This window comes from Podarcis filfolensis (assembly GCF_964270895.1).
Source record: "Podarcis filfolensis genome assembly, chromosome: 1".
Classification (NCBI taxonomy): Eukaryota; Metazoa; Chordata; class Lepidosauria; order Squamata; family Lacertidae; genus Podarcis; species Podarcis filfolensis.
This window is the reverse complement of record NC_139604.1, coordinates 67,840,775-67,861,108: the sequence shown is the minus strand read 5'-3', so window position 1 is coordinate 67,861,108 and position 20,334 is coordinate 67,840,775. Positions and strand designations below refer to the sequence as shown.

General features: G+C 41.9%; 1 protein-coding gene across 6 annotated transcripts in view; it reads left to right on the top strand.

The window, feature by feature from the left end:
• Positions 1-20,334, top strand: part of DENND2B (DENN domain containing 2B) — a 145,630-nt gene that overhangs the window by 82,341 nt on the left and 42,955 nt on the right. For 3 of the 6 annotated variants that reach the window (XM_083590792.1, XM_083590789.1, XM_083590791.1), the window contains 3 exons: positions 1,622-2,842; positions 5,809-5,945; positions 19,619-19,767. In XM_083590792.1, the coding sequence (XP_083446918.1) occupies positions 1,622-2,842; positions 5,809-5,945; positions 19,619-19,767 (1,507 nt within the window). The remainder of the gene's footprint in view (positions 1-1,621; positions 2,843-5,808; positions 5,946-19,618; positions 19,768-20,334) is intronic. The other 3 variants (XM_083590793.1, XM_083590790.1, XM_083590794.1) reach the window with 2 other exon arrangements.

Sequence of the window (20,334 nt, the reverse complement as noted above, 5' to 3'; positions counted from 1 at the left end):
CCCTTCACCAAGTCATTGCTCGCTTCTATTTCCACTAAATACCAGGCTCAAGTAACAAGGAAATCCCCCTCATTAATGAGATCTAAAAACTAGATTATGGTATATGGCACAAGTCAGTTCACAAAAGAATTAAGGATATATATACAGAATATCATTTCTCATTTCTCCCCTAGCAAGTGAATGATTATATTTATATTTTCTCAATTATACTGGAAACTCATTGGATAAAGTTCAAAAGTATGAGTAGAATAGTACCTTTATTAGGACTAACTTTAACACCACTAAGTAACGAAGCTTATAAAATTGTAGGCAGCCATGTTACTCCATGAGGAAAAACCCTAAATTCACAGTAGATACCTGTATAAGGATAAGCTAAAACAAAGATGTTCCTGGATACCAACTCCCATCAACCCCATTCATATGGCTCGGATTGGGGATGATGGGAGTTGGAGTTGAGCAGCAGCTGGATAATAACAGGTTCCCCATCCTGGAATTAAAACATCACAAAGTAAGTGACGTTTGGATAAGTTGCTTTGGGTTGCCTTGGGCATGATAAAGTGACTGACAAATTTAATAAATAAATAAATGAATAAATAATAAATGCATTTGTTTTTATAACATACACCCTGGCTTTTGATTCTCCTGCCACAAATATGAAATTATGATGACTTGGGAATTACTTTTGGATTTTGTGAGGCAAGCGAGAAGCAAAATGAGAAATAAGAGGTTTCAAATATCTGTGTTAAATGCAGAAGACAAAAAAGATCTCTGATTGTAAATATTACTGTAAATATGACTTGGAGAGAAATATTCTTCCTGTTCATTGTGTCAGGAGGAAAAGTTCAATGTTACTAGTTGATACAAATTTAAAATGTTAGTTTGAACAGAGTGGAAAGTTCGACTTTTACCTCAGCCGTGAACTCACTTGGTGGCCTTCGGCAAGACACTATCCTTCATACGAAGTACAGAGATAATACTGCCCTGCTTTACAGGATTGTTGTAAGGATTTCTGAGATTATGAATGTAAAGTGGATTGAACACTCAAAATCATTAAGTATGTGCTAAGTGGTTGTCCTCCAGAGCTCTGTTCAACTGCCAACTCTACAAAATGGCCACTGGTTTCGTCCAATCATCCAACTATGTCAGAGCAAAGAATGTAACAGCTGATATTGATAGTACACAAAGAGTGCATATAGGAAGGAGTAATACCTAAACGTGTACCATCAGTGTTATGTTATGCAGCCTACCTTGTGCCCCCTAAGCTGCCTTGCTGCCCTTAGGCATGAGGGAGGCACAGTCTCATCACAGGTTTTGAAGTCAGGTTCAGCTGCCAGTATGGTGGGCTTCTGTGCATAGACTAGAGTGGGGTAGGGACCATCTTGTCTTTTGCTCTAGGCAGCAAAATGTCTTTGCCAGTGCTGTCTGTGGACCATATATTTAAAAAAAAAGGGGGGGGGGAATAAAAAGTCTTTATTCTAGTATCAAATGTGTGCACTTTCAGAAACCATTTTAGAAAAGTCTACTAAGTTGGGCCTACTCCAAACGTTTGGCCTTAGAAACAAGAGCTGAGTAAAATCTAGGTAGCCAGGTAGCTGATTAGTGTTTTTCTTCTTACTTCCAGGTGTCAATCAGTCTCTCCACCGCCTCTTCTATACCAACCAAGAAGCCCAACATATCCCCTCAGCGACAGTGAGGATTCCTGCCGCTCCAGTAGTTTGACCAAAGTTTCCGGCTCCAGGGTGCTCCTCAAGGACCGGACTAACTGTGGAGTTACCTTGAGAAGCACCTCAAGTTCCCCCTCAGACACTGAATCTCCAAATCACCCCCTCAAAACTGTCAGCATTGGCTGCTTGGACAAAAGGCTCTCTCTTTTCCAGACTGAAGACCAAAAGGAGGCCTCCAAGGAGACTCAGGATGGAGAAGCTGTAGGCAGCCGCCAGCTTACGCGGAGCACTCTCTCCTTGGGGTCTGCAGCGAACCTCCGGAACCTCTCCCTCAGCAGGGTCAGCGTCCATTCCCAAGCACTCGATATCAGGCAGAAGATATCAGAATGGGAATGTCGGAAAGAACCTTCCCCTAGGATGAGTGTATGCTTGGACAAGAGGGATGTTGGGGACAGGTCAGGCAGTGAGACTTGCCCTAGTATGTTGCCTTCTCCCTGCAGCGAGAAGACATTTGACTACAAAGGGTTCCGGAGGATGAGCAGAACGTTTTCCGAATGCTCCTACCCAGAAACAGAGGAGGAGGAATTCCTGGACAGAGATTCCTGCCACAGGTTTGAAAAGAGGCCGAGCAGGAGTGAGTCGGCAAATGCTTTCTTCAAGGGGAACGCAAGAAAAGAGAGTTCTGCCGTGCTGAACAGAATACAGAAGATTGAGCAGGCTTTAAAAGAACAGCCAGGCAGGGGTCTTCCTCAGTTGCCCAGTAGCTGCTATAGTGTTGACAGAGGAAGAAAAAAGTCTGTGACTTCGGGTATTGTCGAGGACTTGAATGAGAACACAAATGATAGTAAAGCAGGGAGTGTTATTTGTGGGAGTAGTCCAGAGACACCCACTGAGACTGATAAAACTAGTAAAATGCCACAAGGACTCAATGCCACAGTTAGTCCTGTTGGTCCTAAGCTGCTTCCTGAGAACTTGGCGAACACAGCGGTAAACCCTGTGCCCAAGCCCAAACGCACCTTCGAGTATGAAGCTGATAAGAACCATAAAAGTAAACCAAGCAATGGCCTACCTCCTTCACCTCTGGCTGCTGTTCCTCCCCCTCTTCCGTCAACTCCTGCTCCCCCTGTCACCCGGAGACAGAAAAAAGAGTCACGCTTCCACAGAAAATCCCAAAATAGGTAAAGATGGAAAGCTGTTTGTCATATATTCTCAAGATGCATCTCCTTTTAAGGTCACAGTCTCAGCAGATAAGAATGAAAGACAGTCTTAATTAGGCTACAGCTTTTGTGTTGTAGAATCATTGCCTCTTGTATCCTACTAATCAGGGTTTTGCCATTTGCAGCAAAAAAGGGACATAAATCTTCTAACAGATTCAGCTGCCAGAAGAACTTTTATTTTACCAACAACCACCATGACTAAAAGGAAAAATACAAGTTGTAGTCTCCATCTGTGGAATTGGAGAGTTCTTAAATAAGGAGCAATTTTGAATGTACATTGTAGGAAGTGCTTTACTGCTTTTATTTTTCTTCACAATGATCCCATGAAGTAGGCAAGGCCTAAGGCCTTCCAGTGTGTTTCATGGCTGAGGGGATTTGAACCTGGGTCTTCCACCTGCAAACCTAACAATGGTCCATTGTTGCTATTTACACACATTTGTGTGATGGTGATGGTGATGATGGTGATGGTGATGGTGATGATGATGATGATAATTATTATTATTATTATTATTATTATTATTATTTATACCCCACCCATCTGGCTAGGTTTCCCCAGCCACTCTGGGTGGCTTACAGCATATATATATGTAAATATAATGTTAGACTGTAAAATTATGGCTAACCACACTTGAAAGTCTTATACACCACTTTCCTCAATAGCCCCTGGTGTCTGTCTCCAGTGGATCAGCCATACTGGAATCAATTTATACTGACTGACTCTGGCCCAAATGTGCCTTTCTTTTGAGCAGAGAGGATACAAATTCTCTTGGTGTTATGTCTAGGCTGTATTTATTCTGCACTAGAAAAAATAGACAAAACAACAAACTGCAGTAATGTAACCCATGTTCTGCAATCTGTACAAATTACACAAATTAGCTTATTTTGAACAATTTGTTCTGCTTATCCTTATTCTAATAGAATTTTATAGATGCCCTCTAGCTTCTGATAAGGACACCCAACTTCTTATGAAGAAAACTACCAGTAACTGTATTTAGGATGCTAACGCTATAGAGGCCCAGACCCTCAAACTGCAGTAACTCCAGCAGCCATAGAACAAGCCCTCTCAGAGTGCTTCCTTGCACACCACAATAGGATGGAGATGGATCCTCCACCAAATATTTAATTTCCATTTCCCAGCAGTGCTGTTACATATTATTCTTTGCCATAGTGTTATTTGCAAGGAAGGGCAATGAGCTATGTATCGTGCTAAAACACTTTAGACCACTGGGAATCCTACTTTAGCATTTCCCTCAATGGCTTCTGAGATAGACATGAATGTGCATAAACTATTTTCAAAGCCATATGGATTGGAAACATGCTTTCTATTTTTTAGGAAGATGATTTGAGATTCTCAGGATGCTGAATTGTAAACCCATTGATGATCTCAGTGCTTGCGCAACAGAGCCACATGCAAGTGCTGTCTTGAAGCAATAATTTCTCATGGCCTTATATATGTTGCCCTTGCATAATGTCTCTTTGGTATAGAAAGGAAATGGACAGAAACTAAAATGTAATGTTCACTGCCACTGATGTGTGTTCCATACTGCTATGGCTGAGGAGTGCAAAAATGTTGAATGAAGCCTGGAATGATGAGCTGCAAGCAGGAAGTTCCGAATAAATCACAGGATGTGGCCAGCAGCCAGTGGCGTAGCGTGGGTTGTCAGCACCCGGGGCAAGGCAAGTAATTTGCGCCCCCTAACCCGTGGATTTGCGCCCCCTAACCCATGGATTTGCCCTAACCCCAGATGTTGCGCCCGGTGCGGCCGGCCCCCCCTGCACCCCCCACGCTACGCCACTGCCAGCAGCTAACAAGTGCCCAGAGGAGAAAGGCAGGATTCACAGGACTTTGGAGAGGTCCAAGGAAACCACAGCTGTCAGGAATGGGGAACTTGTGGCCCTTCAGATATTGTTGGACTACAGCTCTGATCATTGGCCATGCTGGCTGGGGCTGATAGAAATTGTGAGTCCAACAACATCTGGAGGACCACAAGTTTCTCATCCCTGCCTTAAGTTAAGCGCTATCTGTATGTATGTATGTATTTTTGTCAATGTATGTTCAGCTCATGGGCTAGCACAAAATATGCAAAACAAGAATGAAAATGTAGTGTAATAGTAATAATAATAATAATAATAATAATAATAATAATAATAATAATAATTTATTATTTATACCCCGCCCATCTGGCTGGGTTTCCCCAGCCACTCTGAGCGGCTTCCAACAAAATATTAAAATACAATAGTCCGCCAAACATTAAAAGCTTCCCTAAACAGGGCTGCCTTCAGATGCCTTCTAAAAGTCTGGTGGTTGTTTTTCTCTTTGACATCTGGTGGGAGGGCGTTCCACAGGGCGGGTGCTGAATCAGTGTTGAAAATCTCATCATGTTGGCTGAAAACCTCAAAAAACTTGTCTTTAATGTTTAACTACCACCACCTTGGGGTTATGGCAAAATCACAATCTGACAAATCACATGGTTGGTACTTCACAGGTCTGATACATAAGTAATTCAATATTTTGTGTATTTTCTAAGTGTGGCAAGATAATGTGGATGTATGTTTTTAGATTTGATATGGAGCTAACTTTAACCAACAGTCCAGTCACCGATTTATTCTTTATGTTAACCAAACAATCTCATCATAGAATCAGATGCGGTGTGTGTGTGGGACGGGGGAGACTAAGGGAGGAAGAGTATACGACTGTCTTCTTCTGATACCTTAACCCTTGCTAGCATTATGGGTGGCATTCAGCTAAGCTTTACTCAGAACAGGTCCATTGAAATTAATGAACAAGGACTTAGTTAGGTCCATTAATTGCGGTGGGTCTGCCTGAATAAAACTTAGTTGAATGCCACCCAATATCTGCCCTGAGCTTTAAAGCACTGTTAATTAGGCAATCAGAAAATTATCCTTTTACATTTTCTCCACTCTAGAAAATCCTATGAGTTTGAAGATGCTTCAAGCCTCCAGTCCTTGTACCCTCCCTCCCCAAATGAGAATGGAACTGAAAGCCAGCACAAGTTTGGATCTAAGAGCACTTTAGAAGAGAATGCCTACGAAGACATTGTAGGTAAGGACCTGTTGCGGCACACAAATAGCTGCTTGACATTGAGCAATTGTGGTCAGGCAGTGACTTGTTGAATATGTGTCCTGCTGTACAACAGCAAGAAGCTGTTAAGTGAAGGGTAAATGGGCTGAAACGTCAGAGCAAGCACATTATACGCAGACTGCAGGCAGGAGGTCTTGATTCCTTTAAACCTCACTGAGCAGTCTTATTGGAAACAGATTACTTGGTTAGCCATCACCATGTTTTTCATGGCGTAAATCATTGTTTGTGAAGACTTTCCTGGGAACCCACTGTGGGCTTAGAGAATATAGAAGGAAAAATAGATGCAGAGCTTGCAGAACTATTAAACAGCAGGGTGGTTCCTGTAGGAGGTGGCTTTTGGCCTATGTTTAGAGGATGTCTGTGTAAACTCATCTGCAGCAGCTACCTTCCTCAGCACTCATCTCTTTTCTCTGCCAGCTATATTGTTTTTTGGTGACTAAAAGTTCATCCCCGCTGTCCACTTCTAACACCTAAAGAGAACAGCAGTTTAATATCGCCAACAAAAGAAAATGTCCAACACTTCCACATCTGTCTATCTGCCTGTCTATCCATCCAGAGGTGCCAGCTTGCAAGGGCAGTTGAAGATGCCAACGTCATGTGTGTGATGTCATGCAAGCGATATCAGGAGGTTGGGACAAACACGGCAGCCACGTGGCTTCAATGGCAGGCGACTCCTCCTCTGTTCCTTCTGCTGCCTCCACGGGTGGGAGGCTGCTTTGACCCTCCATCCCCTCTGCTGTAGCAGGAGGAGGAGACGGCCACTGGAGCTGCAGTGTGCTTTGCAGACATGGGGGGTGGCCTCTACCCCCAAAATATATGGGGGTCCCCAAAGGGCTCAACCCCAGGAGCTTGCACCCCTCTATCTATCTATCTATCTATCTATCTATCTATCTATCTATCTATCATCTATCTATCATCTATCTATCTATGCACACAAACACTCTTAAGTTTTATATTCTGGATGTGTATACCTATCCTTGTTATTGGTATAAATCATATGAAATATAGGCTAAGAGTGAAGTTTTTAAGAGGATATATAAATGGAAACTGGTGCTTTTAAAATACTGATTAATTGGCATTGGCAACGACACCTTTCTTTATCTTCCATGCCTTTTCCTCCCATATGATTTCGTGACTTTTCTGAAGCAGCAATTCCCAAATGCACAAATTTGGGGAATGGCTTTATCTCAGTGGTACAGCACATGTTTTTGCATGTACAAGGTTCTGGGTTAAATTCCTGACATCTCTAGGCAGGGCTGGGAAAGACTCTGCTCTGAAACCTTGGAGAGCCATTGCCAGTCAGTGTCAACAATACTAGGCTTGATAGACCAATGGTCTGAACTCGTATCAGGAAGTTTCCTATTATCCAAAACACTGAGTTGAAGCCTCAATTATAAAGAACTATTTATCATTTATAAGTGATATACAGTCGTACCTTGGATCTCAAACTCCATGGCTCCTGAACAAATCGGCTCCTGAACGATCGAAACCTGGAAGTGAGTGTTCCGGTTTTCAAATGATTTTTGGAAGCTAAATGTCTGGTGCAGCTTCCACGGCTTCCAGTTGGCTGCAGGAGCTTCCTGCAGCCAATCAGAAGCCACACTTTGGTTTCTGAACGTTTTGGAAGTCGAACGGACTTCCGGAACAGATTCCGTTCAACTTTCAAGGTACAACTGTATAACTAGAAGTTCTAGACAGAACTTAACTTGAGTGTTATTTGAGCATTAGTTTACAGATTGCTAGCGTATTTTATCTTGCCTTGCCATGCCACTCCAAGATGTTTCTAATATAATTGGCTTAAAAAACCAGCCGAGTTACTACATGTAAAAAGTTCCCCTCCCCCAGTTATCAAGACGTGTCCAAGAGTTGCAGAGGCTCTTATTTTTAGGTGATTTCCTATGTCTTCTTTTATTTATTTATAAGATTTATCACCCGCCCTTTACTGCAAGATCAAATAAGGACGAGTAAACGGAATATGCTGCAAGTCTGCCTTCATTTTAAATGTTACGAATTTAGAATATAAAACTCTGAAAACTTTTCAATCTATCTTATCACAAGCTGTCCAGAGGGTTGCAGGTGGAATGGTGAGACGCGTGTGTGTGTGTGTGTGTGTGTTGGTGTGCTGTGAAGCTTACAGATAGACTTGGGCAGGTCAGTATCTCACAAATAGTTGAGAGAAAACGGACATAAGAGTTGTGCTGAATTGGGTAGAGGGTACATTTTAGCCAGCATCCTATTCTCAGCAGTGGCCAAGCAACTCTTCTGGGGAAGCCAACAACCCCAGCTCCTTGGAGGAAGAGTTGCAGTCCAAAATTACAGATAAATAAATCCACTTTGAATCACTATGTGACTACCAACAGAGCATGAAAGTGCCTGCCACCTTTTCCCCACAATGCCATTGATCACAGTAATTTGGGTGCATGCCTGTTCACAGCATTGTGATTCTTCAAACTGGATTGACAAAGTTTTATTTTTCTTTATTCCAACTTCAAAACCTCTCTTCAGTGTACCAGTCTTTTACTCAGAATTTCTGCATGTAAGTGGAGATTCCACCCCTACTTTAGCAACCGTCTTACACACAGTGTGAACAATAATCCTTGATCTTTTTCCTAACAAACAAACAAAAAATGACAGTACCATTTGCCAAAATGCTAATAATGATGAATTGATTTATAATGGAATCATTCCCTTTAGTTTTGACTGTGTGACTGTCATTCTTTATGTAGCCAAAACAGCAACAGCAGCACACAACAGGGAGAAATGATGATTTCTCCCTGCTGTGTGCTGCTGTTGCTGATGATACAGAGTTTGTAGAAGTACACAAATATTTAGAAAACAAATTCTAAGGCTGTGAACCTCAGTAACAGTTGAATACGAGCTGAGCATGTTCAATAGCTGCAGAATGCTGCAATCCTGAACAGCAGCACTCCACAGCAACATTTTATTGCAGCTCCCACTTCTATTTAGTGATAAAACTAGGATCCATAGTAATACATTCATCTTCAATACTGGTATCCTTCCCATTCATGCAAACTTGAAGCCCAAATAGTTATATCCTAGTATATTTCTTTGAGAGGAATGTGTTTGATTAAAATTCCTTCTTTTTCCTCAGAGGTCTATTAACACTAGGTCTGTAATTAGAAACTCAATGATTTCTTGTTGATATATAACTTATGAAACCATTGAGTCCCATTAAACACACAGTGCATGCACATATATCAGATTGTTCTTCTCGCAGGTATGGAGTTTAAGACTGGGTTTATTATAGCTCTGTGCATTGGTGCACAGATGTCTTATTCCTTTTTTTAAAAACGTAGCAATATATCGTGACTAACTCAGATATGAGAATTGTTCTACTTTGCTTTATTGCAGTATTTAAGGACTGGTTATCTTTTCAGATTATATGGCTGTAACCAGTTAAAATTAATATTACAACAGCACCCCTACTGTGGCATGGGAGTTTGACTGCATTTTGAAATTACTTTCCACAGAAATACGCAAGGTGACTTACAGTTGTGAAATAAAGTCAATCAAAATTCATTATAAATGTAGAAACGTTTAAAATAGTACAAAGCATTAAGAAGATCAAAGTAGCAGACTTACAGTTTAAAAGCACCACATACAGTGGTACTCCAGGTTACAAACTTAATTCGTTCTGGAGGTCCGTTCTTAACCTGAAACCGTTCTTAACCTGAGGTACCACTTTAGCTAATGGGGCCTTCTGCTGCCACTGTGCCACCGGAGCACGATTTCTGTCCTCATCCTGAGGCAAAGTTCTTAACCTGAGGTACTACTTCCAGGTTAGTGGAGTCTGTAACCAGAAGTGTTTGTAACCTGAGGTACCACTGCAATGGCATGTGTTGTTTTACAAAGGAAACACTTTTTGAAATGTTTTCACCTGCTTCTGAAAGAGGGACAGTGAAGGGATCAAAATGCCGAAGGAGCTAGTGTGGTGATACATTCTGAGGCTCTGCTCTGCATAGCATTTGTTCTAACTGTAAGGGAATTGTCAAACGTGCTAAAACGCTAGCTGCCCTTTATTTTGCCCTTATATTTCTACTGCGATAGTAGCTGATCCTGTGCCTCATTTCCTCTCAGATCAGGGTACCCATGGCCTTGATAACTCACATTATAGCTGGTGAATGTCTTTGATGAGGTGGCAGCTTGACATTTGCCTGACTCTGACCCACACTTTAGCACTGGAATGGTTTGGCATAATTGTGTCAGCGTGTTCTGTCTCAGCCTCCTGAGTTCTTCAGGGAGTCCTGTGAATACAGCTATGACAGAGTTCAGAGAATTAGAGAATTGTAGAGTTGGAAGGGACCAAACCCCCCTGCAATGCAGGTTTTCTTTCTCTTTATTCCCCCTTTGCTCATCGTCCACTCCTACAGCACTTTGTGGCTCGTTTAGATGTGTTTGCCTGGTTCTTGCTGTGTGAGTATTTAGTTCTACCCTATTACTATATTTGAAAATAATGCTGTGTAACTAAGGCACATATTCTTGTCAACTACTATCCACACCTTCATTCTGTGCACTCCGGCACTCATCCCGGTGTCCTGTTGTGCCAGAAGAGGTTTACTCATGCTGGCCACATGACCTGGAAAGCTGTCTGTGGACAAACGCTGGCTCCCTCGGCCTGAAAGCGAGATGAGAGCTGCAAGCCCATAGTCGCCTTTGAATGGACTTAACCATCTTTTCTGGCCTGCTTCTTCGGAGAAAAGCAATGACAAACCTAGACAGCATCTTAAAAAGCAGAGACATCACCTTGCCAACAAAGGTCCGTATAGTAAAAGCTATGGTTTTCCCAATAGTGATGTATGGAAGTGAGAGCTGGACCATAAAGGCTGATCGCCGAAGAATTGATGCTTTTGAATTATGGTGCTGGAGGAGACTCTTGAGAGTCCCATGGACTGCAAGAAGATCAAACCTATCCATTCTGAAGGAAATCAGCCCTGAGTGCTCACTGGAAGGACAGATCGTGAAGCTGAGGCTCCAATACTTTGGCCACCTCATGAGAAGAGAAGACTCCCTGGAAAAGACCCCGGTGTTGGGAAAGATGGAGGGCACAAGGAGAAGGGGATGACAGAGGACGAGATGGTTAGACAGTGTTCTCGAAGCTACCAGCATGAGTTTGACCAAACTGCGGGAGGCAGTGGAAGACAGGAGTGCCTGGCATGCTCTGGTCCATGGGGTCACGAAGAGTCGGACATGACTAAACGACTAAACAACAACAACAACAACAACAATTGGTTTTACTCCACTCACATTTTCATATGCTTAAGCTATAGTCCTGAATGCACTTTGCACACATTTCCAGGATAATATGTCCTCCCTCTCCATAATTTGCCATTAGATAATTCCACTGAAATCAATTTATATTGAAAAGAAAAATAGGAAAGAAGTTGTTGTTGGATCCAGTCTCTTTTGTTTACATCACTAAGCAGAACACATTAGACTAAACAACATTGCTAGTGGGGATTTTTAAAAAGATTGTTTTATTGTAAAGTCCCACAGGAATTGTAAGGGTCTGATCTGGATCCAAAAATCCCTACTAGAGGCTACAGGTGTTTCCTTTTGGGCTTCTTAGTCCACCTTAGCAATAGAAGCTTACTGTAGTCTAGTGCTAGAGGCAGACTTGACATCATACAACCTTTCCCAAACTCTCCTCCGCTTTCATTTTTTTTGTTTTATATTTGGCCCCATAGTACATGCTAGAGTCAGTCACAAATGCTTGAGCAGAGTCCAGACTTTTTCAAAGCTAATGGATGTCCAGAAAAATGATTTTGGTTTGGATCCATTCCTCTCTTTTTTTAAAAAAACATGTTTTTGTTAGATGCTCAGTAGTAATTTATGAGGTTAACTAGAGGTTTTCTCTGGAGTCTGAGAAGAGCTCAAATTATATACTAAATTAATTGAGAACTTATTGTTTTAAGATTAGCTTGAAATAAAAGGTGATAGCTGCATATGATGACTTTCTGGAAACTCAGCAAGTGAACAGAATAAACGAGCAGCATTCAAAACCCACCATCATTCAACTGATGTCTGGAAGCAAGTTTAAAAGAAGAAGAAAGAATGCTTCTTTCTACCTCAGTAGTATTGCTTCAAATTTCAAATTGATTCAAATTTCTGCAAATTCAATCAGTTGATTAATAAACTAAAACTCATACAATTAATCAATTAAAATTTCTTTAATAGGGTGACAGCTCTATACGCAGTACAAGGAGAGCTTTCCTAAATGACTCTTCTGGAAGTTACTGGACCCAACCATGGTATTCAATTCTTATGAATGCCATCTTGAAAACTACTCAATAACAATAAAGCAGACCTACATTGACCTATTATAATTTTGCCACATTTAAAAAAATAAGTCCTATATTATTATGAATATGGGCCGAAAGTATTTTACTTTCATATTTTAAAATCCTTGATTATCATGATTGAATTTTCAAAGTTTTACTATGAACATGCATTTGCAAATACTGAATTATTCTAGAGAAAAATGCTAAAATCCATTGTTTGAAGCCCAGTTCACACAGCACATCCATGTTCAGGGAATATATGTATCAGGAGCAGGTGAGATGGTGTCTACTTGCCCTGCCCCTGACTTCCTTGTGGGGTGGTAACAGATGACTGAGTTTGTTCTTAGGAATATAGGAAGTTCCCTTATACTGAGTCAGACTATTGATCCATCCAGCTCTTTGTGGTTTCTACTGCTTGGCAGCAGCTGCCCACAGTTTCAGGGAGGAGCCTTTTCTTGCCCTCTCCAGACATGCTGTGAACTAAACCTGGGTGCATGCAAAGCGAGTGCTTTTCTACTAACCTATGGCCATTCCCAAGGCAGCTCCTGTGGCCTTGAGACTGACAGGACTTTGAACCTGCAATCATTCTTATACAGAGTCTTTGCTTGGCACCACTGGCCCTGTAATGTGTCATTCCGGGAATTCTCAGTGGTATCTTAAATCAATTATGCTCTTGGAAACATGCTTTACTAACATTTAGGCCCACTTTTCATGTACGTCAGTGCACATTTGCAGTGAGGATGCAACCTTTGCTCAACTCTTCATGCTCGTATACTCATCTGAGCATAAGTATACACATACATGGAACACTCTTCAAAATACAAAGTTCTCTGGAAATCTGTAACCTGTCTTTTAAGGTGAAGCAGGCTCTTCCCTGTCCCTAATGATGCAATCTCTTGAACCTAGGGAACTGAAAGTCGCCACCGTTGTCTGTTCACTAGCTTCAACAATGATTCATCTTCCCTGTTTCCAGTCTGCTTGCCAGGGTCAGTCCCAAATCAGCCAGGATTGTGGTTTTGAAGGAGCAGCAGATTGTTCAAGCCTGTCTGCAAGCTCACACCTGCTTGAGAATCGCTATTTGTGTTGCCTAGAAAATGCCTCTAAAGACAGATTTTTTCGAGTTGCCAATCTGTTCTCTTAGTTATAGACTAATGGGCAGAAATGCTTTATGTGCTACATGAAATTCCCTTTGATAAATCCCTGCTTTCAGAGTGCAAAGGAAACATGCTACTCCAGATAATTATATGAGGAATTCAGTTTTTCTTTTTCTTGGTGCCATTTTTCATTCTTGCCTCACTTCATTGTTGGCTTGCTTGCTTTGCCTAGACTTGGCTTCCCATCTGCCACGCTTGACAGCCAGTGTGGCAAGACATTTGCTGCACTGAGGGGCTGGCTGCATTCCTCAGAGCTGCACATTGAAGGAGTGCAACCATCACAAACAACTCATCAGTGCTTCAACTCCCCAGCACATTATTCTTTATTTCCCCCAAAGTGTGTTGATTATTTTACCATGGCTTTCATTTGCTCTTACTTTGGACAAAATGTTGCACCATGTTGCCAACAAAACTATTCTGCAGATAAATGCACTGGAAGCGGTAGATTCAGGAATCTAGGAAAGCAAAATAATAATAATAATATTTTTTTTAAAGACAGTTGACCTCCATTAAGGACCTGTGGTTAGAATTCTCATATTTCAAAATGCTGCATTTAAGAGATGTGGTCTTAAGCTGATGTAAAGTCTGTTCTTTTCCTTCAACACCTGTGGGAGAGTGATTCAAGCCTTGAGACTTCAGAACTTGAAGGATAGCCTCTTCTCATCTGTCCCTACCCAGGCCATGAGGCTATTAGTTGAGGCCCTCTTCCAAGTGCTCCCACAATCTGAGCAGCAGGGAATGGCCTTGAAGGAGAGGACATTTTGATGGCATCTCTCCAGTTGTGGAATGCCCTCCCGGGAGAGGCTCACCTGGTGCCACCTTCAATATCCTTTTGGCACCCTTCTTTCCCTAGGCCTTTAAAATCTGTTTGTAAACGGCTCCAAAGCTTTCACAATGATGTCATGATATGGTTTAGCGCTGTTAAGATGATTTTCTAGCTCTCCTCATTTTGATTTTATGATTATGACTGAATTTATTTTAATCTCTGCTATGTTGTTTGTGGTGGTTTCATAGTGTGCTGTTATGTGACTTTTTCTGCAGGCGACTTCTGTGTTTCTAACTTTTTTGTAACCCATTTGTTATGGGGAAGATAAATAAATGCAATAGATAAATAATATGATGAAATGATTCGTCACAGAAAGGGAGGCTCATTTAATTATATTAAAGAATAGATCTTGAATGTTAACTCAAAAAAATCTCTACAAAAGTTTTCAGTGACTATGAAATGTCTGCTTGGCATCAATATAGCAGAATGGGTTTTACCTTTCCAACAGTTTAGAATTTTATTTTCTCATGTTATTTATTTATACAGTGGTACCTCGGGTTACAGACGCTTCAGGTTACAGACGCTTCAGGTTACAGACTCCGCTAACCCAGAAATAGTACCTCGGGTTAAGAACTTTGCTTCAGGATAAGAACAGAAATCGCGCGGCGGTGGCGCGGCAGCAGCGGGAGGCCCCATTAGCTAAAGTGGTGCTTCAGGTTAAGAGCAGTTTCAGGTTAAGAACCCAGAACGAATTAAGTTCTTTACCCGAGGTACCACTGTATACTATTCCTAAGTCTTCAAGTGTCAAACTTATAGGTTTTAATGCTTGCACCCACAGCACTGAACAGTGTAAACCAATCTCCAGTCTTTGCTGCATTTAACCCCTTTCCCCCTTGCTGTGTTCTGAGAAAAATCTGCCATCTTAAACTGCTATTTGCATTAGGAGAAAATGTTGTATTGGTGCCATCTCCCCAAAGCAGATAACAGTTTCAGATGAGGGATTTCCTTTAGCACCTTAGTAGTCAAGGAGAGGGTTACATTTCCTTCTATTTCCAGCTGATGCTATTTTAAAAACCGGCTTGTTAAATGCAAATCACAGCTAATGTCCCATCTAGTTGACTTCAGTCTCCTGACTTTGTGTCAGTTAGAGTAACTGACCTCTGCCGATATTTCCAAATTCCTTTGATCTTCTTTAAGTTACTTTTTTTTTGCACTTGTTACATTTTGAATTTCTCATTTTTCAGAACTGATTGCGAAACACTAGCTCGTTGTCCTTATTTTTTCTCTGGGCAGTCTCTTCAAGGTATCATCATAAAATTTATGGCTTCATATTTATACTCCACAAAGACTGAAATTCCATTAAAATTTATTTGCTGAAAATAGCCAAATAAGTTTCTAAATTATTCTTCATCTGAGCTGGGAGGTATTTTGTCTCCAGGGTTTGTGAGTTCCAGTGCATTCTATACATTTGCATTCCATGCTACTGAGATAATGATCAAGGCCTGCCAATTGAACCATTTTCTATTGCAGCAGCTGCTCAAGGTTTGTCATTAAAACAATCCAAAAATATTGGTTTGTGTGCAGTGTCCTTTAAGGCACTGCTTAGACTTTAAATAGTGAAAGTAGCATACCTTAATTAAAAAAATAATAATATCTGTAGGTTAGTTTATTCTAAATGAATCAACACTGAGGAAGATCTGTAATTATTTCATTTCTCTGCCACTGGCCAGAATTTTTCATTTAAGTTCCATTCTTTAGCCCTCTCTGTTAATTTATCAGTCTGGCTAGACACACACAAAGGCACTGCACCTTTCTTTCTATTGTATTAATTCACACCTACACACACGAGCCAGTATGTCCTCCAGATGTTATTGGACTGCAGCTCCCATCATACCTGACCATTGGCCATACCAGCTATGGCTGATGGGAGCTGGAGTCCCTCAACATGTGGAGGGCACCAAATTGGCTACGGGGTGGGGTGGGGTGGGGTGGGGAATCATCCAGTTACACCAATAGACAGTTGATTAAGGACAGGCAAAAGGAAGAACTTCCCCACGCAACACTTGGAATTTCCTTACACAAAAGGTAGTTTTGGCCACTAACGTAGATGACTTTAGAAAATGATTAGCAGGGGCAGCTTTGCTGTCCTGCTTTGCTGGCGGAGGTGAAATGGGAAGGTGCCTCTGCTCCTCCCCTGCACATGGCTGCAATGGTTTCTTCCAAGGTATTGCCAGAAGAAGCCGCTGCAGCAGGACCCAGCTGGCTGCAGGGGTAGGCAGAGTGCCCCCACAGCTGTCTGCCACCCAAGGTGACTGCTTCAGCCCACCTCATGGGTGGGTTGTCCATCATGATTAGACAAATTAATGGAGGGGGGTTGGTTTAAAAAATTGCCACGATAGCTAAGTGAAACGTTTCAGCAGTAACATAGTGAAAGCAACAGAGGCAGGTGGCTGCTGGAAATGTTTGGTTGGCTGCTATTGGGAACAGGATTGTGGACCCTTGATTTGGCCTAGAAGGACTTCTGTGTTCATATAGTTGCTGGTACCAACACATCTCCTGTATAGTTGAGCCTGGAGGAATTATTTAAACCAGGGCAGTCCAACACCTTGCCTGAGGGCCACATGAAGCCCTCAATGCCTTTTGGTGGCCCTCAGCAGCAGCATTTGACTCCCACCCCACAGCCCTCGCACTGCCTTTCGAAAGCTGGGTAAGCAGGGCGCTGGCTTTGGGCAGGAGGAGGGAGAGCTCTGACAGGGTCCCAGAGTCCTCCATTCTCCTTCCCAAAGCCTAGTTAATGGGTAGGCAAACTAAGACCCGGGGGCTGGATCTGGCCCAACTGCCTTCTATATCCGGCTCGCGGACGGTCCAGGGATCAGCATGTTTTTACATGAGTAGAATGTGTCCTTTTATTTAAAATGCATCTCTGGGTTATTTGTGGGACATAGGAATTCGTTCATTTTTTCCCCATAATATAGTCCAGCCCACCACAAGGTCTGAGGGACAGTGGACCAGCCCCCTGCTTAAAAGGTTTACTGACCCCTGGCCTAGTTAGTGCTTTCCCAACTTTGGAGAGAATGTGAGCCTTCCAGAGCCTCACACCTCCTTTCCAAGGCCCAACACCTTGCATATCCAACTTTGGGAAGGTAGCATGTGGGCTGAGGGGGCATCGCATTTTGGCCTTGCTCTTCTCCACCCCCGCACATCAAGGCAGTGTGCAGCCTGCATGTTCTGTGTCAAAGTTGGACCGCCCTGATTTAAACACTGACTAAAGCCTAACTTTCAAAATTATTGAATTCATTACAAAAAAATAAAAATGGGGGCATGCCTGCAATCAGGCCTAAGGTCAGTTTTTCTTTATGGTTTTGTTTTTATTGACCCATCAAGCTTTCGGATATTTCTTACCTAGTTGAGTGGCCTGCTTTGTGTTTCATATGGAGGTTACCCAATATTTATTTTTATGTAGGAGTAGCATTTACTTTAGATATTGTAAACGTTTGTAGAAATTGGAAGTGAGAATGTTACATGAATGTTGGTGTGAGGTAACAGCTTCTGCCTGAGTTCATCATGACTATACCTATGCATTTCCCCCTATTTTGCAAAAAGATAATTTGCTCCTTTAACTCCTGCGCTATAAGGTGACAGATGATAGATTTACTAAAGCATGTGATAGGACAATGACATTATTATTTTTACCATTCATTTATTACAATAATCTGTATCCTGCCTTTCTATGCGCATGCCTGGTTCACATGATGCTTTAAACCAGGGACGTGGAACCGTTGGCCCTCCAGATATTTTTTTGAACTTCAACTCCCATCAGTCCTAGCAACCATGGCCTGGGATGATGGGGGGTGTTATGTACTGAAGTTCTCACCCTGGGCCAGCAGGGGGATACTGTAGATAGTTTTCACTCAGGTCCACGTCAGTTATTTTAGGCGGGAAACCCTGGGTTGTTGTTGCTACAATGTTGACAGCCGGCTGCCTATAAAAGCAGGCCGGCTGAGCTGTTTGCTGTTCAGTTCTGTCCAGCTTGCAAGTAAAGAGCTGCTCCGGAGAAATTGCTGTGTCGTCTGCTATGTTCGCCCACAACTTAACAGGGGTTGTGGTCCAGCGACATCTGGAGGGCTCGGCACCTGGTTTAAAGCCTACTTAAACCAAACTATGGTTTAAAAGGTGATCATGCAGTGTGCTGGTGCCTGCTGTTCAAATTGTGGGTTCTCTTGGCTCCTTCCTCACTTCTCCTTAGCTGCTGTATCTAAACGGGGGCTTGTGGTTTCTCCAAATTATGTGTGATAACAATAGTAACCAAGATCTGTTCTTGGCTTACTGCTCATGGTTTGTTTGGGCAGGGGGAAAACAAATCAGAAGCCTCGGTTTAAATGTAACCCTAAGGCTTACAGTGGCAATTTCAATTTCAGCAGTGCACACCAAAATGCTCCACATTCACCTCTAAAACTCAAGATTGTATTCAGCTTTCCAGCTTAAACTGCAGCTAGGCCATTCTTTTTATTAATTCAGATTGAAGCAGGTTTTGGGGAAAGCGTGTCAAAATGTAGTATTTCCTAAGAAACAAGAGGATATAGATGGATTTGGGTTGTGGCTGACGTGTGTACATTGCTTCCTAAACCAACAGTGGGAGCGCACTGGATTCAGAGTAAATGGGAGTGTGTTCATAGTCATTGTTTAGTGTAACAATAATTAAATTGACATGCAAACCAAGCCTGAGTGTGCTTAAAGCAGTTGCAAAACAAAACAAAAACCTCTTCCATTATTTTTATTATGAGAGTCAATTGTAACTCTCTGATTTGCAATTCTACAAACACATTTTACAAGGGACATTGTCTCATTGAACTCAGTAGGATTTCTGAGCAGTAGTGCAGTTAGGTAATTTTTGATTCTGGACTTAATAATCTTAACACACACACACACTCCCACGGTAGATAGCAACGTGTGTTCCTTCATTTCAAAATGTGGTGAGCCAGCCCTGCTGTGTTTGGGGCCATTTTGCTCATTCTGCTGAGTAGGGGCCCTGGACACATCCCCCAAAGCCCTGCCCTGATGGCATCCCTACTCCTGAGTAAACACACAGAAGATTGAACTGTTAGTAATCTGCCTGGTTCTCCTGAAAGTAGCTGTGTGTTTAACGCTTTCTTTTACATTCATGAATAAAGCTTGACAGAGCTGTAGGGACTCAGAAAGCAGTCTTGTGAAATCGCTACAGGGAAGAGAAAAAAAAAAAACACCACACAGTCTTTCGTAGCCAGAATTTCCTCCAAGTACTTCCAGCTGCACTTGGAAGGATGAGTCACGCTGGAAGCGAAGGAGGTTTTCTACGAGCCTTTTGCTTAGTTCACATGCTTTTTTTTAATTTTACATTCCTATCTGTTTTTCTTTCCTTAAAAAAAAATTGTTAAGGAGATTCACCCAAGGAAAATCCGTACGAGGATGTGGAACTAAAAGCCCGTAATGCAGGCCGAAAATCCCAGCAGTTCTCAGAAAGTTCCCTAGATACTTTGCACAGGATGTGGACTCCGCAGGACAGGAAGTACACAACACCTCCACAGGTAATACAGCATGTCCAAAAGAGGGCTGGGCTATGCTCAGACCTTGTGTTTAGATGTGAACGTGTTTTATTTGTTTGTTTGCAAAAGAACTAGCCACAGGAGCAGAGCTAGAAAAAGGGATACTAACTGTAAATGAACTTGATGAAACTAAAAAAGGTTATTAGAAAGGAAGTAGAATCCTTTTAGATGTTTGCTGTAGAAAAAAAGGAAGCTTTAAGTTTATATAGATTTGCTGTAAACATGCACTTAAATTCTGTGATGCTATTTGATACTTTATACAGTTATAAAGTTTGTTACCCTTTGTTAAAGTTAGTAACTCCCAGAATGAGTCACTGAATGTTCTGTCAGTTTCAATAGAAGATAGGCAAAGCTCTGGGTGTTGTTGTTTTTTTAACCTAAATTATTATGAATTGTCAACCCAGGCTTTATATCTAATCTACTGAAAATAGTGTTAAAACAATGAATGGGAAAATGGCAAGGCACAGCAAGATTTTCCTTAGACAGATAACTGCTTTAGCTCCTCATCTCCCAAACCAATGTTGTCTCTTATATGACAGTCATGCTGGT